The following is a 25,201-nucleotide window of genomic DNA, read 5'->3' on the forward strand; positions in this document are numbered from 1 at the left end:
CATATTAAAAGAACTACTAAAAGCTGTTGATAAAAGATTAAACTGACTCCTTTGGTGATTATTATTATTATTATTATTATTTTTGAAAGTCCTCTATTCAGAAGGAAGACTTTTGAATAGAAGTCTTCTTGGTTAAGAAGACTTGGGGGTTTTGATGTGCTGTTGCTGCTCGGTCAGCTCAGCAGATACTAAGTGAAGAATGCGTGAAAGGAAATGGCTGCACTCTAAAAGTCTTCACGTCTGAATGTAAAAATTAATTTACACAAGTGTGACGAGGGCAGGTCGAAGAGAACACAAGCAATTAGAAATAGACAGAAAGCAGGCAGCTTCTGAATGTTCTAGAGCTGGATAAAGTAAACTCAGCAGTTAATCTGCCTTTGGATGGTTTTCTAGCAAAAACACCAAGACATTAAGTCACTTTTTTACAGCTTGTGTCTTACTTAATTCTGTAATTTTAGTTCAAATTTATGTAGATCTCTGCTGTTTTGATGCATGAGGATCTGTGAAGATCAAAATAGTTACTTTTTGAAAATATTCTTCTTATTATTCAAACAAAAAAAAAATGGTCAAGAAAGATTAGAGCTAAATGTGTGTGCAGCCGTCTGAGTTGCTGGAAATATAATTCCCAGATCAAAGTTTTAACCTCAAAGGATAATGGAAGAAACAATAGAAGTGACACCAAACATTGAATTCTGCTTTCCCATTGTACAAAATACAGATTTTACACAATAAAAGGCAAATTAAGTAATTAAAAATCAGACATTGTGAATAAATGTACTAAAAAAATTATCTCAGTAAAGTGTTATAAGATGTATTGAAATATTAAATTCATGGAAAGATGGAAATTCCAGACCTCTCCATTCTTTGGAAGTGGGAAAACGTGAAAAACATGGGAGTATTAAATATTGAATAACTATAGGATTTTCTTCTTGAGTCATCATGGTGTAAACTCCTAGAAACTTAACCTTCATTAGCTCTTTATATCAAACACCAGTGACTACTGTGTTAATCAATAAGAGGAGCCGTAACAACGAACGATAAAAAAAAGTAGCATACAACAGCTGCGTTTGTTGCCAAGTCAAAATTTCAACGGGATGTCGCAGACAATGGGTGTGAAGACGTCGGGATACATCCTGCATTCTGAATTACGCAGCCTTGTTCAGTAATTGATTTCTGCTTTTGTCATTTTCTGTAATCCTCTATCAGCGTTCGCCGTGAGAGGAGAATTCATTTTCTGCTGGAAATAAATTAGACAGCAGTGCGGGATAAAAACGGATGTTTGAGGACACACCTGAGGAGCGCGAGGACCATAATGAGACGGGTCACACGGCACCCTGAGACGTCCCATCTGATTGGCTGAGCTCGACCGCCAGCGAGCGCCCGCAAGGCTTGTTGGGAGTGAATTTATTCCATTTTGCGGTAATGTGATGGAAATGACGGAGGCTTTCTGGCCTCAGGGAGACTGCCTCGTTGAGAAGGAAAAGGTGTGTGCGTGTGTGTGTGCGTGCGTGTGTGTGTTTGGCAAGAAAGAGTGAGCAGAAAAAAAATAAAATAACATCACCTGAAAGCCATTTTAATTAAATGACCACTTTATTTCTGTGGTTTTTGTTGGGCAAACATATGGGCTGCATCGGTCTACGCAGCCATTTAATAACAGAAAATCATCACACAGTCCAACACAAACCGCTGAACAAACTGAGGCGACATGGTTATTAAAAACTAAAAAAACAATGCTGAGCAAATTTGACATGGACTTCCAAATTTGTTCAGATTTCTTTGAGACTTTAAGGAAACAAAATTTATGCTAATCGTGCCCCAGAGTAAGTTTAACGTTAGCCAAAATACGAACAGATTTTCTAAAAATTCATTAATATATTATCTGCTGTATGCAATTTTTTAGATTAAAGTTAATTCAACACAGGTATTTTTTTGTTTATGAGGCCAAATCAACACTAACTTCAGGATTAGCTAACATTAGCTTTGTCTAAAAGGTTCTCAGCTTGCTGAAAGTTAGAAAAAATTGTTTTCTTTTCTGCTTTTTTGGCTTGCCTTTATGTTATAAGAGGATGGCTGTACAGTTTCACTGATTAATCTATAAGCAAATTTTTCTATGAAAAACATGGTGTCACAGCACATTTAACCCATGCTAACCATGTGACTGAGTATCACTTAAGAGTTGCAAAGTGTAAAACACTCAAACAATAACTGACTTGGTTTATAGTCTGTGTAGACTAAACCAAACTACATCAGACCTGGGTTTGTAAAATCAAGTTATTGAAGAAAATTCCCAAGAATATCAACACTGACATAATAAAGACATTACTGCCCACACAAGGACATGTGTTTGTTTCTTGCTCGCTTTATAATGAAAGTTTAATTTAAAAACTGCATTCTGTATTAACTTGGGTTGGGTTTTGACAAGTATTTAAATTGCTTTGATGTGCTGAAAAGTGTGACAAAAATGAAAAAAATAAAGGAAATCAGGAACGGGGAAAACAGAAAGAGCAGAGAGAAATAAGAAAAGTGGGTCAAATTTCAAGTCAACTCAAATCAAGTGTACCTGGTTTTTCCTGTAACAGTTTCTTTTTTAAATCTCTTCATTGAGGCAACCGTTTCTGATGCACTTGGGCTAGCAATGCGACACAAGTGGAAAAATGTTAAACTTTTGTCGATGTCATCGCGTCCTGTGTGTTGGGTTTCACTGGGAGTGGTCGATGGCTTGTCACTGTCCCCGTCGTTCCCTGGAGTTAGTGGTAAACTTGACCACCTCCAAACAAAACGCAATAAAGATGTCGGCACACAACTCAAACTTTACCCGACAGAAAAGTCCTGCGAGAAATGAAACCACATACAAGATTTAAAGTTCTGCCATTTAAAACCTGTGATTAATGTATTGAAGACCAATTTACACTATTTTATTGAATTTAAGGTCTTAATTTTAGATAAATTTAGGAGTTTTTAAGGATGCACAAACATCTTGAGGAAAATCAGTGTTACATTGGCCACATGAGTACATATTAATACCCAAAGTTAGAAAAATGCTTTTGCTACTCTTAACAGAATGATTAACGTTGACACAAATCTTTAAGCACTCTTATTTATTCACATTATACTCAGAGATAAATACAATGCTACAACATGATGTCATAATATACAGAAAAGGAAAAAAAAATCAGCTGCAGCCCAACTTCAATCAGTTCCTTCATAACTTTCAAATATCCACACCAAACAGAAGAACAGAAACAAAACACAATTTCCTTCAAGACCCCCTCTCTCCCATGCCATTAAATATTTAGAAAATACTATTTAAATACCCGAAAGGTGCTGAAGGTTTCATTCAACAGACATTCAACACGACGCATAAAAAGAGATGGATGCCTTGTAGTACAGCGGCGAGTCTGAATGATTTTTTTTTTTTTTCAAAAAGCGTCATCAAACGAGCCTCCTGCACAAATTCAAGTAAAAGTCGACTTATGATGAAGAGCCAGGCTTAAAACCAAACACAAGGAAGAAAAAAAAGGGACTTTAAAAGCTCTAGATGTTTACACACATCCTTTTTGCCAGTGTTTCTTTAATCATATTGCACTGCTAATCAATAAAATATGACTTATTTTTTTCACATCACCTCAATGTGCAGTGATAATCAGGTGAAATAAAGCAGCATCAGTTACAGATTTCAATAGAACCTCCCTCCCCCGACTGACCAAAGTGATTTGTATGCATGAGATAAAGGTAAAAAAAAAAAAAATAAGATAAACATTTGAAATAAACAGAACTAAAAAAGAAGAACGCAGCAGAATCCAGTGACTAAACGTCGTCCTCTTGCTGTCGGTGTGACGCGATCGGCTGCTTCGCCCGTTTCAACTTAATTATTTCCTGCTCTGTTTCCATGGCAGCTCAGAGCAGGTCAGGCAGGATGAGCCCCGGAGGTTTTGGCTCCACGCAGTTGATCCAGAAATTGGCACAGCTGGCGTGGTACTGGTGGCCCCCGTACAGCAGCTTGAAGTTGTCCGTCTCGGAGTTGAAAGCCTGTTGGACAGAAAGGGTGAGGCGCTTAGAGACCCAGATCCACAGGCATGATGGGAGGAGAGGGGGCCTGGGGGTGTTTTACCGCTACACCCTCGAACGACGCTGAAAGGTAAGAGGATTTCATTTCACAGTAAGTTCACATAAAGCAACCCAGCAACATGAAGGAAACCCGGCAACATGAGGGTGGGTTTTCATGTTTGTCAGCAGAAAGGTGTGAAAGCCAACCAGGAACCAAAGAGACCAACATCATTTGGGGTTAATTCTATTCAAAATGGAAGAAAGAGCCTTGGGTAGGACAGAACCCAACCAATAAACCGTCTGATGAAGTGGAGCAGAGTGATTTTTAATGTTTTTACACCACTTCAACTGAAATTCGTCACTTTACAAATACAATATTCCATGTGTTTGTTCAGATATGAGATAACTGAAAATAATTCAACCAATGGATGCATTAGATCAAATCTCATTAATGTGAATGAAATAGCCCAGTCAAAGTCCAATATGAGGTGGACCCCATTTAGACCACTCTGGTCTGTCTAATATCCAATGAGAACTGTGAAGGAAGGTGTGGAGCTTTAAAATTCATCAGACTGGAACAAAGCAGAACTCTGCTTCAACTCTCAGTATCACTTCGAACCGCATGCTGTGATTAATTAGCCTCTATTCTTAACAAGGGACTGGAGGTTTAAGCAGAACTTGATTTGTGTCATTTTTAGTCCAGTAGTGCGCCGCGGTTCTGTAAGCGACCCCGATGGAAATCAAACACGCACACAGAGGGGAAAGAAAAAACCTTCCGAACTCTCAGATCTGAAGGTCAGAGCTTCGTCCCAAGGTCAAGCTGAATGGGATTGTGTGTTAGCTTAGATCAGTACAAGAACAAAAACACTTTAAGTTGTTTGTTTTGAATAGATACCAGTAACTTCTTGCCAGGTTGTGTATTTTGGGAGTAACTTAAAACTTTTTGAAGATTTTTTTTTTCTTCAATTATGTCCTTTGTAATTTGAACTAAATAAAAACAACCCGAACAATTTAAAACACATCCTTTAATGAGACTAAGATTGAAATCTCACTTGCTTTAAAAAGTTTTCAGTTCTTGATAATTTTTTTTAAAAAAAACTACTGAATTTTTGACCCTCACATAATGGCCGCCAAACCCCCAAAACAAAATCAGAATTCTTATTAGCATAAAATAGTTATTGTATTTCTTTTCTAAAGGACACTAATTGGTCATTAAGGGTTTAACTGTTCAGAAAATTTACATTAGTTTTATATGGTGAGGATTAAATACTTTGGTATGCAATATTTCCAAAACATCACTTGTGTGTCCAGGCGACAAAGGTGGAGCCATTTGTTTCCATAGTTACAAACAACTTTGCTTCAAAACGAACAAACAAAAAAGGTCGGATTAAAATGTTTTAATTTTTAATCACTCAGAAAGAAGAGGTTTGGACTGAAGTCAATAATGGCAATAAATTGAAAAATTTGAAATACTACGTTAATGGATAATATTTCTCTTGGAAGCGTTTTTTTTTTGACACCAAGAGAAAGGTTTGAATGTGTCGTAAACATCTGACCTGTATCAAGACGTCTGTTTAGTTTGAGTGTAAACAAACCTAAAAACTGTCATTTTAAAGGAATAAAAAGATTCATCGTGCTGTCACACATTCATGTGTGTTTACGTGAACAACATTCTGAAATATTTCTTCCACTTCAGTGAATAAATGTATGCCGCGTGAAATTCAGAGAAACAAAATGGTTCATGATACAGTAAACATAAATTCAGCTCTCAGCTGTGTGCTGCTGCAAACAGAAAACACTGTTAAATTTCCCTTTGAAGCCACATGTAAAGGAACAAAGGAGAAAACATCTTGAGTGATGTCTTTTTAGAAGCTGAAAAAACGCATCTGTGGTGATTTATCTCAGTCGAGGCAGAAAAAAAAGGACGGATACAAGATTTGCTCTGAGGCTGCATGTCTAAGACGATTAAAGAGATTTTTGGCAGCAATTTTTGTAAACGCGTTTTTCAGCAACATTATTTTCCTCAAAGAATTTCCTGTCTGCTTTGAACAGGTTTCGTTTCAGAGACGCCCAAGATGAAAATAATAAAATCCGCTCACTTTCTGATCTCGTGTCGCTCTGACTTTGGTTGCATCTTTATTATTTAGTGCACAATCGAACAGTTCACTTCTGTTATTCATTCCACCAAAAAACATCTCAGAAAATCTGAATAATGTAAGACTGTAGAAACAGTTTTTAATGAAGAAGTGTTACGGCTATAATCAGAGCTCTTCTACGACTCCAGTTCATCATATAAAACAAAATGCTGGCAGGTAGCTCAGTGGATGCTGCCTCACAGATGGTGCTCTGGGTTCCTCTGTGACCTCCTGGATGAATACCCAGTGTGTTCTTGGAGTAATTTGGTGGCAGGTTCTCTCTTTTTGAGTTTTTTTTCAGCCTACCTCCTGGTGTCAGACAGGTTTTCTTTTATTCTACAGATCTGGCAGAAACCTGATCGTGACTCATGAAACTGAATTATTATGTTTTCGTTAGACAGGGCAAGAATGTTTTTTGACAGTCCAATCACTGTCAAAAACTGCATTTTTGTGTTTACTCAGGTTTTCTTTCTCTAAAATTTGAGAAATCAGAAAGAGTTAGGGTGCTTTGCCCCCTGATAGTCTGGGAGACTCGGTTCAATTTGGGGCCAAATTTGCAATTTGTAGTTTGTTACATTTTCTGCTGGTCTGGTTCGCTTTTAAACTGCTCTACCGTCAACCAAAACCAACCAAACCCTTTGAAAAACCTGTTCCCCTCCTCGCCTGTGGTGGCGCTGTACTGAAGAACCACTGAAAGAAACAACATGAAAACCTCTGAAGACACTGAGCGCAACTTCCTTCTTCAAGAAATGTAAACAAAGATGGAATAGAGTCAAAATTTAGCGGTTATTGGATTTCTCTTTTGTCTTTGGTAAATGACTACAAGCCATTTCTCCCAGTAGCACTAGACGCGTAAGTTTATTTTGCCCCTATTTACCCAGAATGCCCTGGGTTAAGGTTCACTTCCTGCTTTTGGAGGGTCTCCAGTCCGCTTGCATCCACATTAATTTGAAACACACCCACCAAACAGAGACCCAGGTTCGTTGAATTTTGGGTTTTCTTTAGGTGTAAGGTGAAACTATGAAACAAAAATAACCTCTTTAAATACGTCTCATGAAACAACATAATACATACATTTCCCTTTTATAACTAAAATAGTGAGGAAAACGTGTCTTTTTAGTGATATTCCAGTTACTTAAGATGAAACAGGAAGCAGCGTGAGGCGGTTAAAAGCGACCCGACTCCATTTACTTATCGTGATATAAAAAAGCCCTATGATCTGATTTGGCCTAAACGTGGTGATGTGACCCCCGTGTTGAGTCAGCGTTTCCACTGGGCGCAGCTGTAGCCCTGTGTGTGCAGCCGGCGGACGCTAATATGTATGATGTGCAGCTTAGGAGTCGCTCTCCCACGGTGGAATAATTGAGGCGAAGCCGGAGCGAGGAATGACTCATGTGCAGTGAATCATAGGAGACGCAAACAGCAGAAAAAATAAAAACTAATTCATCTCAGCGCTATAACACACCATTAAGCGAAATAAGTCTCCACCTGTCTGAATGCAGACCCTCCGCTGCCTCCTTAATGCAGACTGAATGACACATTTTCCACTCCGCTCACATTTCCCTTAGCGGAGTGATTTCCAGTTCAGAGCGGCCCTTTGTGGCCCCGGCCTATTTGTTCCTGCGTAGCTGAGCTCTGGACCGCCGGGGTCGGCATTACTTCAATCCGCGTTTCCCCATCAGATATGGTTTCAGGATTTCTTGTTCATGATGAGAGGATTGAACACAGTAAAAGACTTGGAGGTAAATTAGTTTCCATTTTATAGAGGAGGAACAGATTATTTCAGGGGGCTGAAATATCCATTCTCTCGTCTTCTCCCCCCATAACTATGGGAAATAAAAAGCAACTGTTTCCAAATTATCAAAAATTATGTGTGATGGCATACTAGACATTTCCTTAATCCAGTAATCTGACATATTTTACATTAGAACGGGATTTACCAAAAAGTCTACACTCTGATCTTTTCAGGAAGTCTTTATTTTTGTGCCCTGCTGTCAGCCAGCTTCCCTCCTCTTGTATCAGAAATTAAAAAATTATAAATGCACACTGCGAGATGGAAACCTGTGTTTGTTGACTGACTTTTATTTGTCAGGCTTACGAGACAAAAGCTGAAAAAAAGATTGATTCTCTTCGTGTTTAAAAGAACACAAGACCTCGTTTATTTATGTATGTACTTTTATTTTGATAGCTGCCCATTAAACTGAAAGTTACAACATTGACATAATTATGAGTAGTTTTTTTATTTTTTTATGTTTTGATGCCTTTAATTGATGCATAAAAAAGATTTTTCAAGAAAAATTGGCCTATTTCAATCTCTGCCTGACAGCTTGGTGCATCACAAATCACCAAGACAAAGAGTTTGTTCAGAAATGGAGGTCCTTTGTTGAGCAAATGTTAAACTTTAATATGTTAAAAAGTCATTTGAACACTGAATGTTCATGTTCTTTGTTTTCTGATCAGCCTAACGTTCAGCTAAACAATCCTTCAATCCTCTCCTGATCTTCTGAGGAGTCGCATCTTAAAACTAATCATCATTACAGCCTTTAGGTTCTGTCAAAACACAAATGTGTTACGACAGAGTGTTTCATGATGACAGCCCAAAGTACAGGCTGACCTTTTTTTTGAAGCGCCGTGAAAATGGTCCGATCCACCGGATCCACCTCTCTGGCTGCAATGCGCGCTCCCAACACAGGGGAAACAGATTTTCACAGGGGAACAGAATTTCGCACAAGACCTCGAGCGAAGTAAGGAGGACGGCGTGTAGGAATGAAAAAAATAAAATAAAAACAGAGTCGTCATCACGCAGAGATATTCTATAACAAATCTTCCTCATTCTGCTCAAACCTGCAAAGGCTCCGACATCAACGGAAACTGATCAGAAACGCCCTTTTTTTTTTATTTAAAGACTAGGAACATTTAGTCCCGCCGCTCTGAACCAACAATAGCTACTATTGTAATCAGTTGGATCAAATGGAGTGTAATTATTTGTCTGACCTTTTCATCAGATAATTAAAGCTTCATATTAAGGCTAGAAGATTTCCTGTTTTGGCTAATCTAGCATAGTCGCAAAGATTGTCTTTTTTAAATTTAGCTAAAAATAACTTCTTTTTTTTTTAAGTTAATGATAATTTCATGCAGCTCCAAGCTGCTGGTTGTCATAGCTTCACTGTCTTGAGGATAGTACATACAGCTGAACCCAAAAGTTTACATACACTGAATAAACAGGTGCATAAGCCTAAATCAGACCAAACAGCTCCTGTTTTTTTCTGTTATTCAGCTTTTATGTTGCCGGAAAAATGAAAGAAGGAATAACGTCTGATGATGATTACTCTCTCTTTAGCAGAATTGGGGAGTTTTCTGGAGTAACCTTTTCAAGAAAAAATATAGGTTTGGGAGTATTTTTATTATGCTGTACTTTTTTTTTTTACTTTAACAATTTTATTAAGTATCGCTATGCTTCAGTACTGAATGAAGAACAAGGATTTTTTTAAACCAGAAATTACCCACACAAACACATGTGCAGTTGCTTAAGTTTCATAACTTTGATATTAAAAATTACATGATGAAAAAAAACAAAACAAACAAAAACTAGATAGCAGGGGTTTATTAACAGCTAGTTAGCGGTAGCCTAAACCATCTCAACTCACAGAACACAATGAAGATGTCTGCGCTTGACTGAAGCTTCAGCCTGACAGAAAAATCCTGTGAGGAAAAAAAAACTACACAATGTATAAGAGATTAAATAATCCTGTCAAGACCTATGATTACCATATTAATGATACTAACATTAGCATTAAAATGCTAATGCTAAAGGCATTCTCTCATGAATTTAAGGCCTTAATTTTAAGCACATGAACTTAAGACTTTTTAAGGATGCACATATACCCTGTAAGGTATGGGGGTGGCAGTATCATACTGCGGAGCTGTTTTGCTGCAGGAGTAACTGGTGCACTTCACAAAACAGGTGCCATCATGAGTAAACAACATCATGTGGAAATACTGAAGCAACATCTAAAGCCAGGAAGTCAAAGCTTGGACTCGGATTGTTCTTCCAAATGGACAATAACCCTCAGAATACAGCCAAAGTGTTCAAGGACAACAAAGTCGGTGTTTGGTGTGGCCGTCACAAAATTCTGAGAAAAGTTGCTTGTACAAGTCTGATTTAACTTTGGAAAGTGAGACAAAAGGTGTGTGCATAATTTCATTCAGTGTATCTAAACTTCTGGTTTCAACAGTACAGCATTTTGGGTCCCAGCCTGTTCAACAATAAACAAACAAGGGATGAGATCAGCTAATAGTTTGAAAAAATAAAACTCTTCAGGAGAGCGAGGCTCAAACTAAGCCTCGTTAGTTCCCTTCTTTGTGCTTTTTCTGGAACAAACAAATCAGCACTCCTTTACCACAGGACAAGAAACCAATCAGTGCCTTCTGCTGGTCTTTCACTCCATTATACACAAAGGGGGGGTCTGGCCTCTAATGCCTTCTCACCACTGTGGCTCTGCCAAAATTGTAATTAAAAGACGCATTATTAATCTCAAGCTAGTGGCACACAGGCAAAACAAATTGGTATAAATGTCAGCTCAAGTCTGGTCACAGAGGAGTGAGAGAGTGTGTGTGCGTGTGTGTGCGTGTGTGTGTGCAGGTCTATTATCTGCCTCTCTCTTGACTAATGCTTAAGCCACATCTGCCGAGATGCCTCGCAGTCGTCTGCGTCTCGCTCGCATCATCCATCTGGTTGCGGCGGAGAGACGACCAGAGACGACGAGCGGCGGTGGCAGCGTGCTGCCCTTTAAACCGCAGGCTCTGAGAACACCATTAGTTGCCCCGCTCCGATAAAAATCACCAAGGTGGACACGCAGCCATGCAGCAGCCCTCCATCCCCCATTTGGAGAACGGTTATTAGAAACAGCAACAGTTGTTAGCTGAAAAGGAGGGAGGTGAGCAGCTACCTCGAGGTGGAGGTGAGAGAGGGGAAAAAATTGAAACGAACCCTGTTACCTTGAAGGAACCAATCCCAAAGTGCAAAAAAAAAAAAAAAGAAAAGAAAACCAGCCTGAGGTGCCAAAGTGACAGAGCTCCACTTATTCCAGAGTGTATTGTTATCTTTTGATAGTTATTCTGACATGCTGTGGTATAGAAGCTTTGGAGACAACCGTGTGTCTGCGCCAATAGATGGAAGCAGTAGCGGCCGGGCGGGGCGGGGCTGTCGGCCTTTCAATTAGAGCACACACTGGTCAGTAACGAGACACACATCTGGCATTTAAATGGCCTGGAGAGAGAAACATAGAACTAAAGGTTTTACATATTCACAAGCAACTACACTGACCGGTTTACGGCTCAATAAAAATAATCGGGGAACAAAATCAACTTGACGTTGATTTAAGTCTTGAAGCCTCTGCTGCTTTCTCAACTGGACGAATGTGAGTTTCAATTCAGCTCATTCTTTCAAACTACAATAATTAATTAATATTTATTTTTCTTTAAAAAGGAGTACAGGCAACATGATGATCTGCCCCTGATCTGTGTTTTGGTAACACCATATCACTAAGTGGTCCTGATCAATAGTTTTTCAGTTTCTTAAAACCTTTGGCTTCTTTTAGGGCTGCAACTAACGATTATTCTGCCGATTAATCTGCTATTCTGACAATCGATCAAATATTCTGTCAATTAAACGACTATTCTGACGATTGATTGAGTAAAAAAATGAATGTTTTAATTTAACCATTAATCCTTTTTTAATACATTAGAAATGCACTCAAAGATGCAAATAAACAAATAATTCAAATTCTTCCTTTAAATAAGAAAAATAAACATTTTATCATCTAAAATGCAAACCACAGCATTCCTTTAGCGTACGCTTAATCATTTGTAGCAAAGGATGCCGATCATCTAAAAAACAAAAAGTACTTCAGACATCAACTGGGTTGAACATACAGACAAAAAAAAATTTTTTTTTAAATCTTGCATGCAAAAATGTACATATGTATAATTTTGGCTTAATTAATGCTCCAAGTGTGTTGAACTTTGAGTAAATGGCCTTTTTTTCCAATCTGTACACTTTAGTTAACAATTAATCAAATACTAAATTTGTTAACTATTTCAATAAACTACTGATCACAGTTAACTTGATTTATCGTTTCAGCACTATTTCTTTTGGAGGGCGCCTCTACAAGAATTAAAACCTGAGCTATTTGTGGATGACTCCCAGGGTCCGCTGTGTTATAAAAGACGTTTAAACATCCATGCCTCACCTTTCAGAGTTTTACTGATTTCTTTTCTAAACATTCTTTTTCCCCAGCACATCTCTGTGCAGCTGTGTTTTTTATTACATAGCAATTAAGGATGCAAGTTATCAATTAACGACTTAATCTAAAGTTAACTGATCTTATGAATCGACTGTTAATAGATAAGTGACCGTTTTCTTAAAAATCTGAGGTTTCTCTTGTTTCAAAAGCATCGACTGCTTTACTTAACTTATAGGGCTTCATTTTTCACAATAAGATAAATTTAAAAATGAAGGACTTAATTATATTTTAACAATTTATGTCACCTCTGTTAAATACTGACTGAATTAACAGAAAGTTGTGATTTTCTTACATTATTAAACTTGGGACATATTTTTTAGATATACCAAAACAGAAACTTATTGGGTTGCTGAATAGAAAAAGAAAATATGAAAAGACTAAAATATTGTAAACACTTAATCCCAACGAATTGTTAATATTTACAGGGAATTAAAGAACTTGTATGAAACAGTATTTTTAATTGACCAACTGCGTTTCTCTACTTTTTCTCTATATATGCAAAAATCCCCATAAAGTTATTTTTTTTGTAATTTAACTAAATCTAAACTTAATGTGACACATTAAAAAACTAAAACAAACTTAATCTAAGTGAAGAAATGAGTTCACATGCACCCTGACAAGCATGCAGTCAGGCTCCAGCAGTGCAGGCGGCGGTGATGCAGACAAAAAGCAAGCCCATCTGTTTAAAGAGTAATAAATGTGTGTTTACAATTTCCAAGCAAAATGGATGGAAGAGAAAATCGCTGCTGAACACAAGACGCAATAATCAAACCCAGGGAGAAAAGCTACTGCTGCAGTGAATGTGATAAAAAAAAACAATAAAAAAAAACAAAACCTTTTGTACTTCTTAAAGTTCTGCACAGTAAAATAACTTCTATGCAAATGTATCAGGGAAGCTGCTGGACTGTAATAGAGGAGAGATGGATCCTGTCACTTTGGCCCCCTGCAGGGCCCGAGCATTAGAGGAAAATAGACCCCCAGAGTTCCCAAGAAAAAAAAAAAGAAGGATCAGATTCGGATGACAGTTTGACTGGTTCATACTCGTTTTAACAGACGTCCAATAGCGCTTCCCTCTTTGTTCTGCAAAAACGTTTCAAAGTCAGACATCAGTGGTTACGCGGGGCCGGTGGAGAAACAACAGCATTCATGGAAACACGTTTCGACCGCCGGCATGCAGTGGCGGGCACAAACCTTGCTGCGAGCGTCGACGTTCAGCAGACACACTCCACACGCCAGCTCCTTGGCGTTCTTGATGCCGGGCCGCAGGATGCAGGAGGAGAAATCCAGGGAGCTTTCATCTGGCTGCACACGCACACACACACACACACACACAAAACACACAACGTGGTTTACATCCTGCTGCCGGGCGACATGCAATCATGTCTGCATCATGTACATCGGGTCTGATGACATAAAACATCTTCGTGTGTCATTGGTTTTATTTTGTCTCAACCTTTTTGGCTCCTGAACAGTTTTTATGTTACAATTACAAACTTTTCCAGCGCAGTCAGTCCCTTTGAGCTCAATTAAAGTATGAAATAAAAAAATTAAAAAATCAAGATAAAACTTGACAGATGTGTCTATAGTGGTCTGGATTTAAATATGGAGTCTGATTAGACTGGATGGATAGAAAAAGATAATCAAGGATGCATCATGTATCGGAAATAACATCGGTATCAGCCGATTTTAGTAACTTGGTAATGTATCGGTCTGATAAATAAAACTGGGCTGATATGAAAAACTGATATTTATTTTCATCTTATCTGTGTTTCTAGAGGAGGAAGAAATAGTAAATAGTAGGATTAATAAAATAAGTTACTAACTGTGGGGAGGAAACAATGAAATGATGAACAGATGGATGGAGAAAGAATAGAATGGATGGATGCAGCGTTCAGACAAAAAATAATAATTCAGATAAGTTTTTTTTTGTTTTTTTTTTTTACAAAAATTTGAAAACCTTTACTGATTCTTAAAATCCACTGGTTTGGCTGAAGAAAAATGTGTGGTATAAAAAAAAAATCTAATGTTAGATTCATCTCTGAAAACCTTGAGAAATAAATCCAAGCTGCCAGTTATTTCTGTTGATCTGAATGTAAATATATCTGGGATCATTGTATCAAAAGAAAAGAAAAAACAAACAAAAAAATAAACAAATTATTGGTTTTACTTCAATGAACCGACATCACTTAAAACTTCATCGGTGGAGTGTTTGTGGAAGCATGAATGTTTCACAGCGACTCACTACGAGTTTGGCCAGCGACATGAAGCCGATGAGGTTGTTCCAAACCCGGCTGATGTCCTTCAGCAGCTGCTGCAGCTTCTCTGAACACACCGCGGTCGCCTTGATGCCCAGCTCCACTCGCCTGGTGACCCGGTACACCTCCACCACACCTGATCACAAAATACACAAACATATGAAAAAATAAAAAAAAAAAAACATACTCACATGCTTCATAAAAAACAGAAAAAAAAGTGTTTTGGGTAAAAGTTACTTTCAGACAAAGGCTTTTTTTAAAATCTTAATTGTAAAATGCTTTTTTTTTCTTTTTTTTTGTACCGTTTTGGCATAATTACCTCTGCCAGTTTTTGATCTTTCAGCAAATTGCCTTTTTTAGAGTATGTATGTGTCTGGTTAATGTAGGCCCGTCACAAAAATCAGTAAATCAGTTATTCACAAGATAAATTAAAACAAAATCAATCATTTCCATCTACGTGATTTATTGTTTTGTTTCTTTCTACCAAAAACTGGATGATAAAAGTCTTCAGTCTGGTGCTTTGGCTTGCCCCTTCTTTTGAATGGAAATTTTGTTTATAGAGACTTTATAATTGACTTTATTTGTTGTTTCTGCTGTTCCAGTGTTAACTGTTCTTTAGAATTTAAAGTTTATTAATCTTTACGAATGTGTTCTGACATTATTAGGCCATTTCTATTATATTACTTGAAAATGGTCCCCAAACAACATTACCATTTATTGTAATAACTTCTGGGACAATTTATTGTTTAGCAAAACTTGTTACCGTGACAGGCCAAATTTAATGATTAATCAATCACGTCATAAGTTAATAATTATTTCAAAAATCAATTCATCGTGATTAATCCGATTAATTGTTTCTTCTTAGTCCAACAAAGTGATCTTATGACAGTGATTTAAAGCTAAGGCGTCTGATGTTTTTACAGTGCGTATGCGTGCGTGTGTGTGTGTGTGTGTGTGTGTGTGTGTGTGTATGTATGTGTGGTTCCTCACCCAACAGGTACTCCATGCCCTGAGCAGACTGGATGACCTCGGTGCAGACAGACGAGCTGCTGATGCCGTTCAGGGTGTTGTTGGCCTTGGTGATGACCTTAACGAGGAGCGACAGAAGCCGGCGTTGTGTCACACATGCTATTTCTGCTCATCATCATCATCATCATCATTAATGAGCATAAGCTCTGCTGCTGAGTGAACATTGTGTTTTACATAAATACAGGTGAAAAATAGAAATGTTTAGTACCATGACACAAGTGCACAAGGCGTAGTTTGCTTTAGTTAGTGACTCTAGTAGTAAATTTCAGTGTAACATCAAACTGATTCTTTTTTTGGGGGGGGGTGAGTATTTTTAGGAATCTGATTTCCTCAGAAATGTTGAAACATATCAATGAAGCGTTTTGTTGCCATGAAATGAAAATCCAAAACATCTTTAAATTACTTTTGGATTGGAGAAAAATAGTTTGCCTTCATATTTACATAAGTACAACAGAGGTTTAGGGCCACGCCAAGAAAATAAAAAAAAATTAAATGACAAGAATATAAAATTATAAAATAAAATTATGATAATAAAATCATAGTATTACAAAAATGAGAATTTTCGTAAATAATAATCATAATACTATAACCTTATTCACAAAATATAATTTTATTCTCATATTTGCACTTAATTCTAGAAATATGACTTTGATCTTGTATAAAGTCGTATTTATTCTTGAAATACTACAACTTTATTCTCATAATAATGACTTTTTTATTCAAGTATTATGACTTTATTCTTGTTTTATATTTGTTCTCATAGTTTGACTTTATTCTTGTAATGCATATGTTTTTTCTTGCTATGGTCCCAATATTCCGTCATACATGAAAGAAGATCTGGGACAGAAAACACTAACAAAATGCTGAAGGGTGACAAAGTCGAACACAAACCTCCAGAGCACTTTCCAGACACCTCTGCCACTCGTATGCGTACCGCTCACTTTCCTGCAGCAACCAGGAGCTGCAGTTAGCTCACACAAAGACGAAACCAAAACAAAACAGCTGCAGCACACTGAGGGATTTGCTCACCTCCACCTCCCCGGTCAGGTCTTTATACTTGTCCCTGATGACGGGCAGAGTGGGCTTCTCATTCAGCGTGTTGGAGCGGTCTCTGAAAGGCTGCTCCGGAGCGGGAGACGGAGGCGAACGCCCGATCTCCTTCTCGCCCAAACTGTGGCTGCGTTTGTGAGAGCCTGAGGCCAGGACGGGAGAGGAAAAGGTCAGACAAGGAATGTCAAACAATTGGTCAAAACGGTTGAACCACGTCGAAAATGTCAGACCTGATTCTGTGTAATTATCTAATTTAACTCAGAATTTCCTCTACACGTAGTTGATTGTGGCGCAACGCCATACCTTCAGAATGAAGTTTTTTGTTATATTAACCAAGATTAGAGATTGCAATGAACTAATTACAAACACCGCCGGATCCTGCCTGGTTGGCGGTGAAGCTGGCTACTGTGCGCTGCTCTGCTTTCATGAGTGAAGATGACAGTTTGAAGTAGAGGTTGAGAAAAGGTGAAAGAAAGGTGCTGAAGGAAGGTTGAGTTGAATGCATTTTTAGTTCTTGCTTGTGAAAACGGCCTTCATTCAAATGTTGCATTTGAATGACAGTAACATAGTAAATTCATATAGTTTGGCCTTCAGGCGCAATGTTTCAGATACATTTTGAAGGCTCAGATTATGGTATTTAATCAGCAGAAACGTACATTTCATAATTATGATTTACTTTGTACAAAATCCCATTTATATACACAAAAGCTTGTGATTGTAACTTCACAAAATGAGGAAAATTTCATTAGGTGTGAATACTTATTTTTAGCAGCTTGCAGGGATGGTGTACACTTGCATTAATACTCTCTCTCTGTGTGTGGCCAAATTCCTAAGACACTTTTATGGGGTAAGTAAAAGCTTCATTTTTATACCTAATAATTAGGTACAAAACAAAGCTAAGGATATGCAAACAGGAATAATTCGCAGACAAACAAATCCTGGCAATGTACCACACCAAACATGGGCACAAACTGAAGCCCTCGGTGTTCTAATGGGACCTGAAGCTCATCCAGAGTTGGGTAATCCAGACCCAGCTCCTCCACAACCCTAACAGAGGGACGTGTCATGTTCCCCCACAGCCACTCACCCCGCCGCAAAACCCCACTGTGATCAGATGACTGCTACACGGGGCAAAGAAACGTTAGCGAGGCCCTTCTACTTCAGACGATTAAACCCGGTCCAGGGAGGGAGGAGTCTCATGGGGGCTTTTATCTCGGTGTAATTAATTATTTGTGGAACGTAACGCCGGCAAACAGCAGTTAAAGGAAAAGCGGTTCCGGTTAATTTTGGCTCATGGATTTTTCGGGCCTCCGATAATCCATCTCGGCGGTCAGTGCCATTAGAGCGGGACTGTCATGGCAACACCACCATCTAACGTCTGACGGCTCCATTACAGATCAGGTGGAGGTAAAGCAGCGAGGAGCCGAAAGGTTGGAGATTACATTCAGCTACTCCATCACTCACCATCACTCAGATTAGATATTACTGATGGATAGGACACACGAGTTTTAGTCAGTTTGGTCTTGTGGAAATGTAATACATTTTAAGTTATTTCAGTAAACTGAAATAATTTGAAGTCCACGTTCCTGTTCATTGTTCATTTCATTTGTTTCTCTCTGTCACTCCCACATGGACAAACACATGTTCACCAAGAGATCGGTTGGGAGAGCAGAGTATGTAGGTTTGATGGTTCTTTGTGTTTTACTGTAGAAAATGTCCACTCTTTTTGTCTGAACATAAAGTTTTCACAAAATCTCTGTGAAAAATGATACTTTAAAGGATGACTATTCTTCCGGCTAATATTAGCTTAACTTTACATCATAGAGGTGCAATTTTAGAAGGACTTTTTGTAAGTTCTGTTGTACGAAGCCCCCTATGGACATCGTGGGAACTTTTTTGCTTTGCATGTATTTCTAATCCGTTCATGCGGAATCTTGAACACTGAAAGTCTTTCTGCAACTATAAAATGTTTTGTAAGGCATCTCCATGGATGTTGATATCTTATGTGTGAGATGTCTGAAGTTTTATATCTTTTTCTTTAGGATGCAAATACAGCACAAACTTATGTGCAAAATGCCAGAGGCAAACAGGTCAATCTTGGGTTTCCTAGTTCTGCTCTAAGACAGAAACTTTCTGTAAGAAGACAAGAAAAATACTTCCAAACTATTTAGACTATTTTAAAGTTATTTTTTATCTGACATTTTGCTTGTGTGTTTTTAATGTTTGTAGTCTAAATGGTTAATAAAAGGGCTGATTTTCATGCGTAATCCAATCTTCACCATATTCTGCCCCAAATACGTGAAAATGTATAAACACGGTTTCAGTGATGAGGCTCTTTAAATGTGTAAATATGTGCAATTTTAAATTGACATTTATTATCACTGTGACTGTATACTAACAAAAGCGGGGTGTATCTGCAAATTTATTGTGAGAGAATTCAATAGTTTGCAAAGTAATGCAAAGGGGGAAAAAATCTCTCATTTCCTCCGGGGGGCACTGTAGAGTTTCATCACGATTTGAGATGCAGATTTTTAAAAAAACACATGGTCTATTGTTTACATTTAATAAATTATGTAACAAATCTTTGGACGCAATTCTCTCATTATTGTGGCATTTAGCAAAAAGAAATAATTTGGTAAATTGTAAATAGATTTAACTTTAGACAGTGAGAAAAAAAATCAAATTATTTGGTGTACGTAAACCGCAAGAACATGTTTTCATTACATATAAATTTATCTAATTGTCTGTGCTCTGATGTGGTTGAAAGGTCATGAAGACTCACCTTGAACAGACAGGTCAAAAGTTGCGAGCTCGTTCTTGATCATCTCCTCGCTGGATTTGACTTTGGTTTGAGCGCTGGCTTTCAGGAAGTCAAACTTGTCGAATTTGGGCTTGTCCCCTTGGAATGTGCCAAATTCGTCCGGAAACTCGCCAAGGTTTCCCTCTGAACCCGCCTCCGTAGTGACAGCGGGTGAGTCCGACTTTTCAGAAACAGTACTGGCAAAATCTCCAAAGTCATCGTCGTCGCCGGGCTGGTCCGAGGAACCGAAGTCGGCAAAGGCCTCAAACTTGTCGCCTCCCAAAGATCCGTTCTCTGAGGCTAAAGAGGTCGTGACCTTTGCCGGGGAGCCATTGGACATGTTTTCAGTGCTGCCAAAGCTGAGTTCGTTCCTCTGTGACGGTACTAAAGATGATAGAGAAGCCCCTTCCATGCCCTGGGGCTTTCTCAGATCGCTGGCGAGACTTTCATCTCGATCTGACCAGTCGTAGCTGGACAGTGTGCTGAGGGCCGACGTCCCAAACGGGTCAAACTTCATGTCGTCTCTTTCTATAACGACAACACAGACATGCTGGGTGGTTCGTGGGGATAGCACAAAGATACAAGGACGAAAAACAAGCTGTAGCATTATTCATACAGTAAGAATTTAGGAAGCATACACACACTGATCACGGATATGAATGTCATTAATTATTGCCTTTGAATGATGCTCAAACTATTTCAGTGACTTTTAGGGTGTTTTCACGACTGAAGTTGCAACATGCGTCATATCTTTAGCTGGTGTGGTTCGCTTTCACTGTACCTTGTGTCAAACAAACCAACCTCTTCTAAAAACCTATCCCCCTTCCCTCGCCTGTGGTGGCGCTGCACCAAGAACCATCAAGGGAATTGACACAAAAACCTCTGAAGAAGACAACACTAAGCACAACATCCTTCACAAAATGTCAATAAAAATGGAGTGGTGTCGGATCTTAGTGGATGTAGGATTTCTCTTTAGTCATTCATAAAATACTACAAGCCATTTCCTGCTAGTATTAAACACGTTTGTTTTGGTTGTATTTACCCAGGATGCCCTGCGTTGTATTGTGCCTCCTGCTTTTGGAAAGTCTTAGCAATGTCAATCACACTCGTGTATGCACGTCCTCTCCCTTGTTCACTGCTACGCTACAGCTAGTTCCTCCCAGCGGAGCCTGCCATGAATGCTCAGGCTAGTTAGCATAACCACCAATGACATTGTTAGATACATTTTTTCACAGATTATCTGTCTCATCTTTTACTGTAACAACAGTGACAACATGGCAAGAGTTTTAAATATGTAAAAAAAAAACAGTTTATAAAAGTTACCTACTATAATTGTAAAGTCTTCCATAAGGCTGTTTCCATGATGCTCTCAAGATTGAAAAATGCATTAACATTTCTAAATAAAACGTGTTAGTCCACATCAATTGCAAAATAATGGGAAAAAATGACTCATAAAATAATTATTGCAATTTTTTTCATTAGGGTATTTTACTGTAGCATGATGTTAAAATGGATGTATAACTGTCTCCATTATGAGCCAGCCGTCATTCCTTTCACCATCCCTTTTATTGGAGATCAGAGGTGAGACACCACACTGCTTAACAGTCTGCAAAACATTTTCTGTTGAGGAGAGCAGATGCTAGCATACAGTTATGGTAAAAAGAAAGTGGACCCTTTTTCAAATCTTTTTTTTTTAGCTTTATTACATCATAGAAAGTTTTGTTTTTGTTGTGTGTTTTTTTTTAATAAAATCTCCAGTGCCCAAACAACAGATTTCACTCTGTCAATGATCTTTATTAAATAAAGATCCAAGTACATTTTAAAAGCTATGCAATGAACAATTATGCACACCAGATGTTTCAGAATTACATAAAAACACCTTACGCACCAATAATTTTGGCCCATTCTTTCACAAAATGGTGCTTCAATAAAGAAATTAACTGACTGCTATTAAACTTCAGATGGGGGACAGATGGTCTACAATACATTGATAAATAGAGGAGTTCATGGTCGACTCCATGTCTGGCAAAGCATCCTAGTGTTATGGCTGCAAAATAACCTAAAACCTAAAGTGCATGGAGAGGGTCAACAACCTGGAGCGGTGAAGACTCCAGTATCACTAAGGAAGCTTTCACACCTCATATTCTGGTAGATTAGGTTCGATCCGGGACCCAAATAGCAACATTTGTTAAATTTTCAGCTGGTGTGGTTTGCTTTCACGTGGCACTGTCTCAAACATTCCAAACCCTTTGAAAAACCTGTTCACCCCCTTGCCTGTGGTGGCACTACATCAAGAACTCCTGAAGGAAACGACATTGAAGACGACATTGAATGCAAATTCCTTCCTCACTGAACATTAACTAAAATGGAGTGGCATCATGTATTAGTGACTGTAGGATTTCTCTTTAGTAGAAGACGAGCCATTTCTCCCGCTATCTCTAGACTCGTGAGTTTGTTTTGGTTGTTTTTACCCAGAATTCCCTGCACTATAGTCCGCTTTCTGCTTTTGGGGCTGTCTCTAGTCCGCTTGAATCCACATATGCATTTGAACCAAACCAGATTTTACTTCGACCGAACTGAGACTCAGGCGTTTAGCCGGAGCAGAGTTTGCTTTCTTGGTCTGTATCAGAGTTTGATTGTACATTCACACCTCCCCAAATATAAAACCATACTTTCTACGTAAATGAAGTGGAGTTGGATTAATGTCTTTCCCTCCTAGCATACTGTTGACATGTACCTCAATGTTCCATGGTAGCAAACTGTCAAAGCTGTCACACAATTGATGAGGTGATCAATTGCATTTGATCAGCAGCAGCTGTATGCTACTTACCATCTTTAATCCCAAATGCAGAGTTTTTCCATTTTGATTCAGTTTTACCCATGGAACGGGTAAGACCACATCGCTTGTCAACAAACCTCACCTAATGTTAGGGTGTTGAAAACCGAGCAAAAATGAGGGAAAAATTAAACCTAACAGTTTCTCCTTACATGCTAAAATCCGCATGAGAAGACAAACTGTGAAAATCGGAATCAAATTGTCGACACATTTCGCTTTAACATCTTTTCAGCTGAGAGTGTAACAATAAAATCCTAAAACATTTGGCACTCTCAATATGGCAATGGCATAATTTAGATTTCAGCACATAACACTTCATTTGGGAAAGACATGCTCCATCCCACACAGTGGATTATTCTTAACACAATATGTTATTTTGATCATTTAAATGCCTGAATTGAAGAGTAACAGCCACATTTATTGCCACTCCTGGTAAGAATGAATAAAAATATAAAATGTAGCTTTATCACATACTTATTCTAAAAAAAAAAGGCAAACCTTTAATTTAAAAGCACAGGGTACCAGGTAAAGCCCTAGTTAACGCTGTGTTTCTTTTTCATGGTAGCAGAAAAGGCTCGTTTCTGGCATCACACTCAAACAACCCGTTACCATGTAGATAACATCTAATGGTCGTCAAGGAGACTTGTTGACCCTAAGACTCGACTCCTTCCTGCAGTTTCTAACTGTGAGGTTTTCCATTCTGCCTCCCTTACTGCAGCACTTACTGTGTGTGGTGGCAAAATATGTACAGGCCCTGATGAACCCCACAAACCAGTGGCAAACAGAAACAAGCCTCTGTTTGGCTTTTTATTACCAGGATGACAGTATATGTAGCTAGCGCCGTATTTATCCAACGTTTTTTTTCCCCCTTGGTCGTAATACAACACGGGCTCTGTTCTAGAAATCTCATCTCCACATTTCTCTGTTTACATTGTGTTTTCTGTGGCAACACGTAGGAGTACTTCTACCTCGAAAGTGGTGTGGCTACTGAAAAGTTCAATTTTGGTCCCATCCTACCAGGAAATTCTCATATGGTTTTAGTGGTAAAGATTAAATGAGCTTTAGCATGATTTTTCTTCAGCAACAGAGTAATATGCAGTAAGTCAGAGCCACTTCAGTTGAGTGAAAATTTGCTACATATTTGAAAAAAATATTTATTCCAAGTTTTTCCGAAGCTCTTTGCTAGTAGTCCTTGGCTCCTGGTAAACTATTGTGGTAATTATTTTTGATTACTAGCAAAGGAAGCGAAGATCTCACGGTCATGAATGGTGAAAATTCTGTTGGATATTATCGCTCAAATGGTTCTCACTGGAAGACCAAGATGTTTGAAAAATGCCCCAAACCAATGCAATTAGCATTTCTAACAATAGCTGTGTTTCCGTTACAAATGTGAGCAAATCTTTGTCTATGTTCCGCTAATGTAAAAAAATAAAATAAAATTTCGTAATGTCCCCATTAAATATGAATTAAAATTAAAATCAGGCTAGCGTTCATCATCTATCAGCCTTCAGGTTCAGGCGTTGGAGCGACAAACCCCTTATAGTTGTGTGCGGCTACGCATGCAATGTTTTGGGGAAATTGTAGTTGGTGATTTTACAGAAAAGCTATGGATTCAATACGTTTGAATGACACACAACTTTTATAAACTGTGTGAGGCTGAGGGAGCTCTGGTGGAGCCAACTGAACAATGTCTGAAAAACAACAAAAACAAACCATCCTCCTCCTACAGCTTCCTGTTGTCTTCTTCTGCGTTTTCGGCAGTAGTAGCATCCAGGTGTCGATCACGTGACTCGAGAGATGTGAAAAAAATTCCGATACAGCTGAAAAGCCATGTCATGCACAAATTTTTTTTAGCAAAAAACGTGAGTTGTTTTCTAGATAACGAGTTATTTTTATAAGAATTTGCACAATTTTATGTTTAATGGAAACGCAGCTACTAAGGTTTCGATGGTCTTCAAAAAATTATTATTTTTTTGCCCATCATGACATGCTTCTTCTGAAAAACCTTTAGATTAGGTCATCAGTGAAGTTGATATTAATTTACACAGAGAGCAAGACTGCTTTCTATATACTGACAGATTTCAGCTGGTTTCTTTACCTTGCTTCTTTTCTCCATTATGATTTTGCATTTTTGCATGTAGCTACCTTAGATTGTTCACATCATGTTAAAATCCCATTTAGAAATACATTTACTAAGAAAGACATTGTGTTAATTACTTATTTTCCCTGTTATTAAACACAATCTCCTTTTGTTGTATATGTATATCAGCTATGCAGGGAAATTACAATAAACTAATATTACCGGTGTTTTCTTCCACCAGAAGGATTTCTATTTAAAGGGCATCAATCAAAACTTCGTCTGTTTCTCCTGTGTTCCTTTAAAACTAATATTATCTGACGCCCGCACAGCATGCTTTTTCCTCTCATCTGAACAAACACCCACTTCTACCTTGTTGAACCCTTCCTATTTTTGCATAACAGGGCCAGAAATGTACCAAGCAATTTGTGAAATTGACAAGGAGGCTAATTATTTGTAACTAACCCGGGTTACTCTTCTCAAAGAAGGAAAGAAGACGGAAAAAATAAGACGGTACGCATTTGAGCAATACCAACAGTAAAGTTTATTACGACAACATCAGTAGAGAGAAAGAGAGAAAAGGTCACAAAGTACTGTGTGAAAGAAGCCTACTGTTACAAGAGGTTTTTGTGAAACTAACACTTGTAAAAATTAAAACTCAGTCATT

General features: G+C 38.3%; 1 protein-coding gene across 9 annotated transcripts in view; it reads right to left on the bottom strand.

Annotated features, from left to right (window-relative positions):
• Window positions 1–3,083: 3,083 nt before the first annotated feature.
• synrg (synergin, gamma) overlaps window positions 3,084–25,201 on the bottom strand; it is a 49,844-nt gene continuing 27,726 nt past the window's right edge. For 7 of the 9 annotated variants that reach the window (XM_081614315.1, XM_081614316.1, XM_081614320.1 and 4 more), the window contains 8 exons: window positions 19,604–20,149; window positions 16,801–16,964; window positions 16,663–16,716; window positions 15,733–15,829; window positions 14,730–14,878; window positions 13,679–13,789; window positions 13,529–13,567; window positions 3,084–4,029 (listed from right to left, as the gene is read on the bottom strand). In XM_081614315.1, coding sequence (XP_081470441.1) covers window positions 3,898–4,029; window positions 13,529–13,567; window positions 13,679–13,789; window positions 14,730–14,878; window positions 15,733–15,829; window positions 16,663–16,716; window positions 16,801–16,964; window positions 19,604–20,149 — 1,292 coding nt within the window. In that variant the 3' untranslated portion in view covers window positions 3,084–3,897. The remainder of the gene's footprint in view (window positions 4,030–13,528; window positions 13,568–13,678; window positions 13,790–14,729; window positions 14,879–15,732; window positions 15,830–16,662; window positions 16,717–16,800; window positions 16,965–19,603; window positions 20,150–25,201) is intronic. The other 2 variants (XM_081614317.1, XM_081614323.1) reach the window with 1 other exon arrangement.

This window comes from Poecilia reticulata, chromosome 13 (assembly GCF_904066995.2).
Source record: "Poecilia reticulata chromosome 13, P_reticulata-male-v2, whole genome shotgun sequence".
NCBI classification, from domain to species: domain Eukaryota; kingdom Metazoa; phylum Chordata; class Actinopteri; order Cyprinodontiformes; family Poeciliidae; genus Poecilia; species Poecilia reticulata.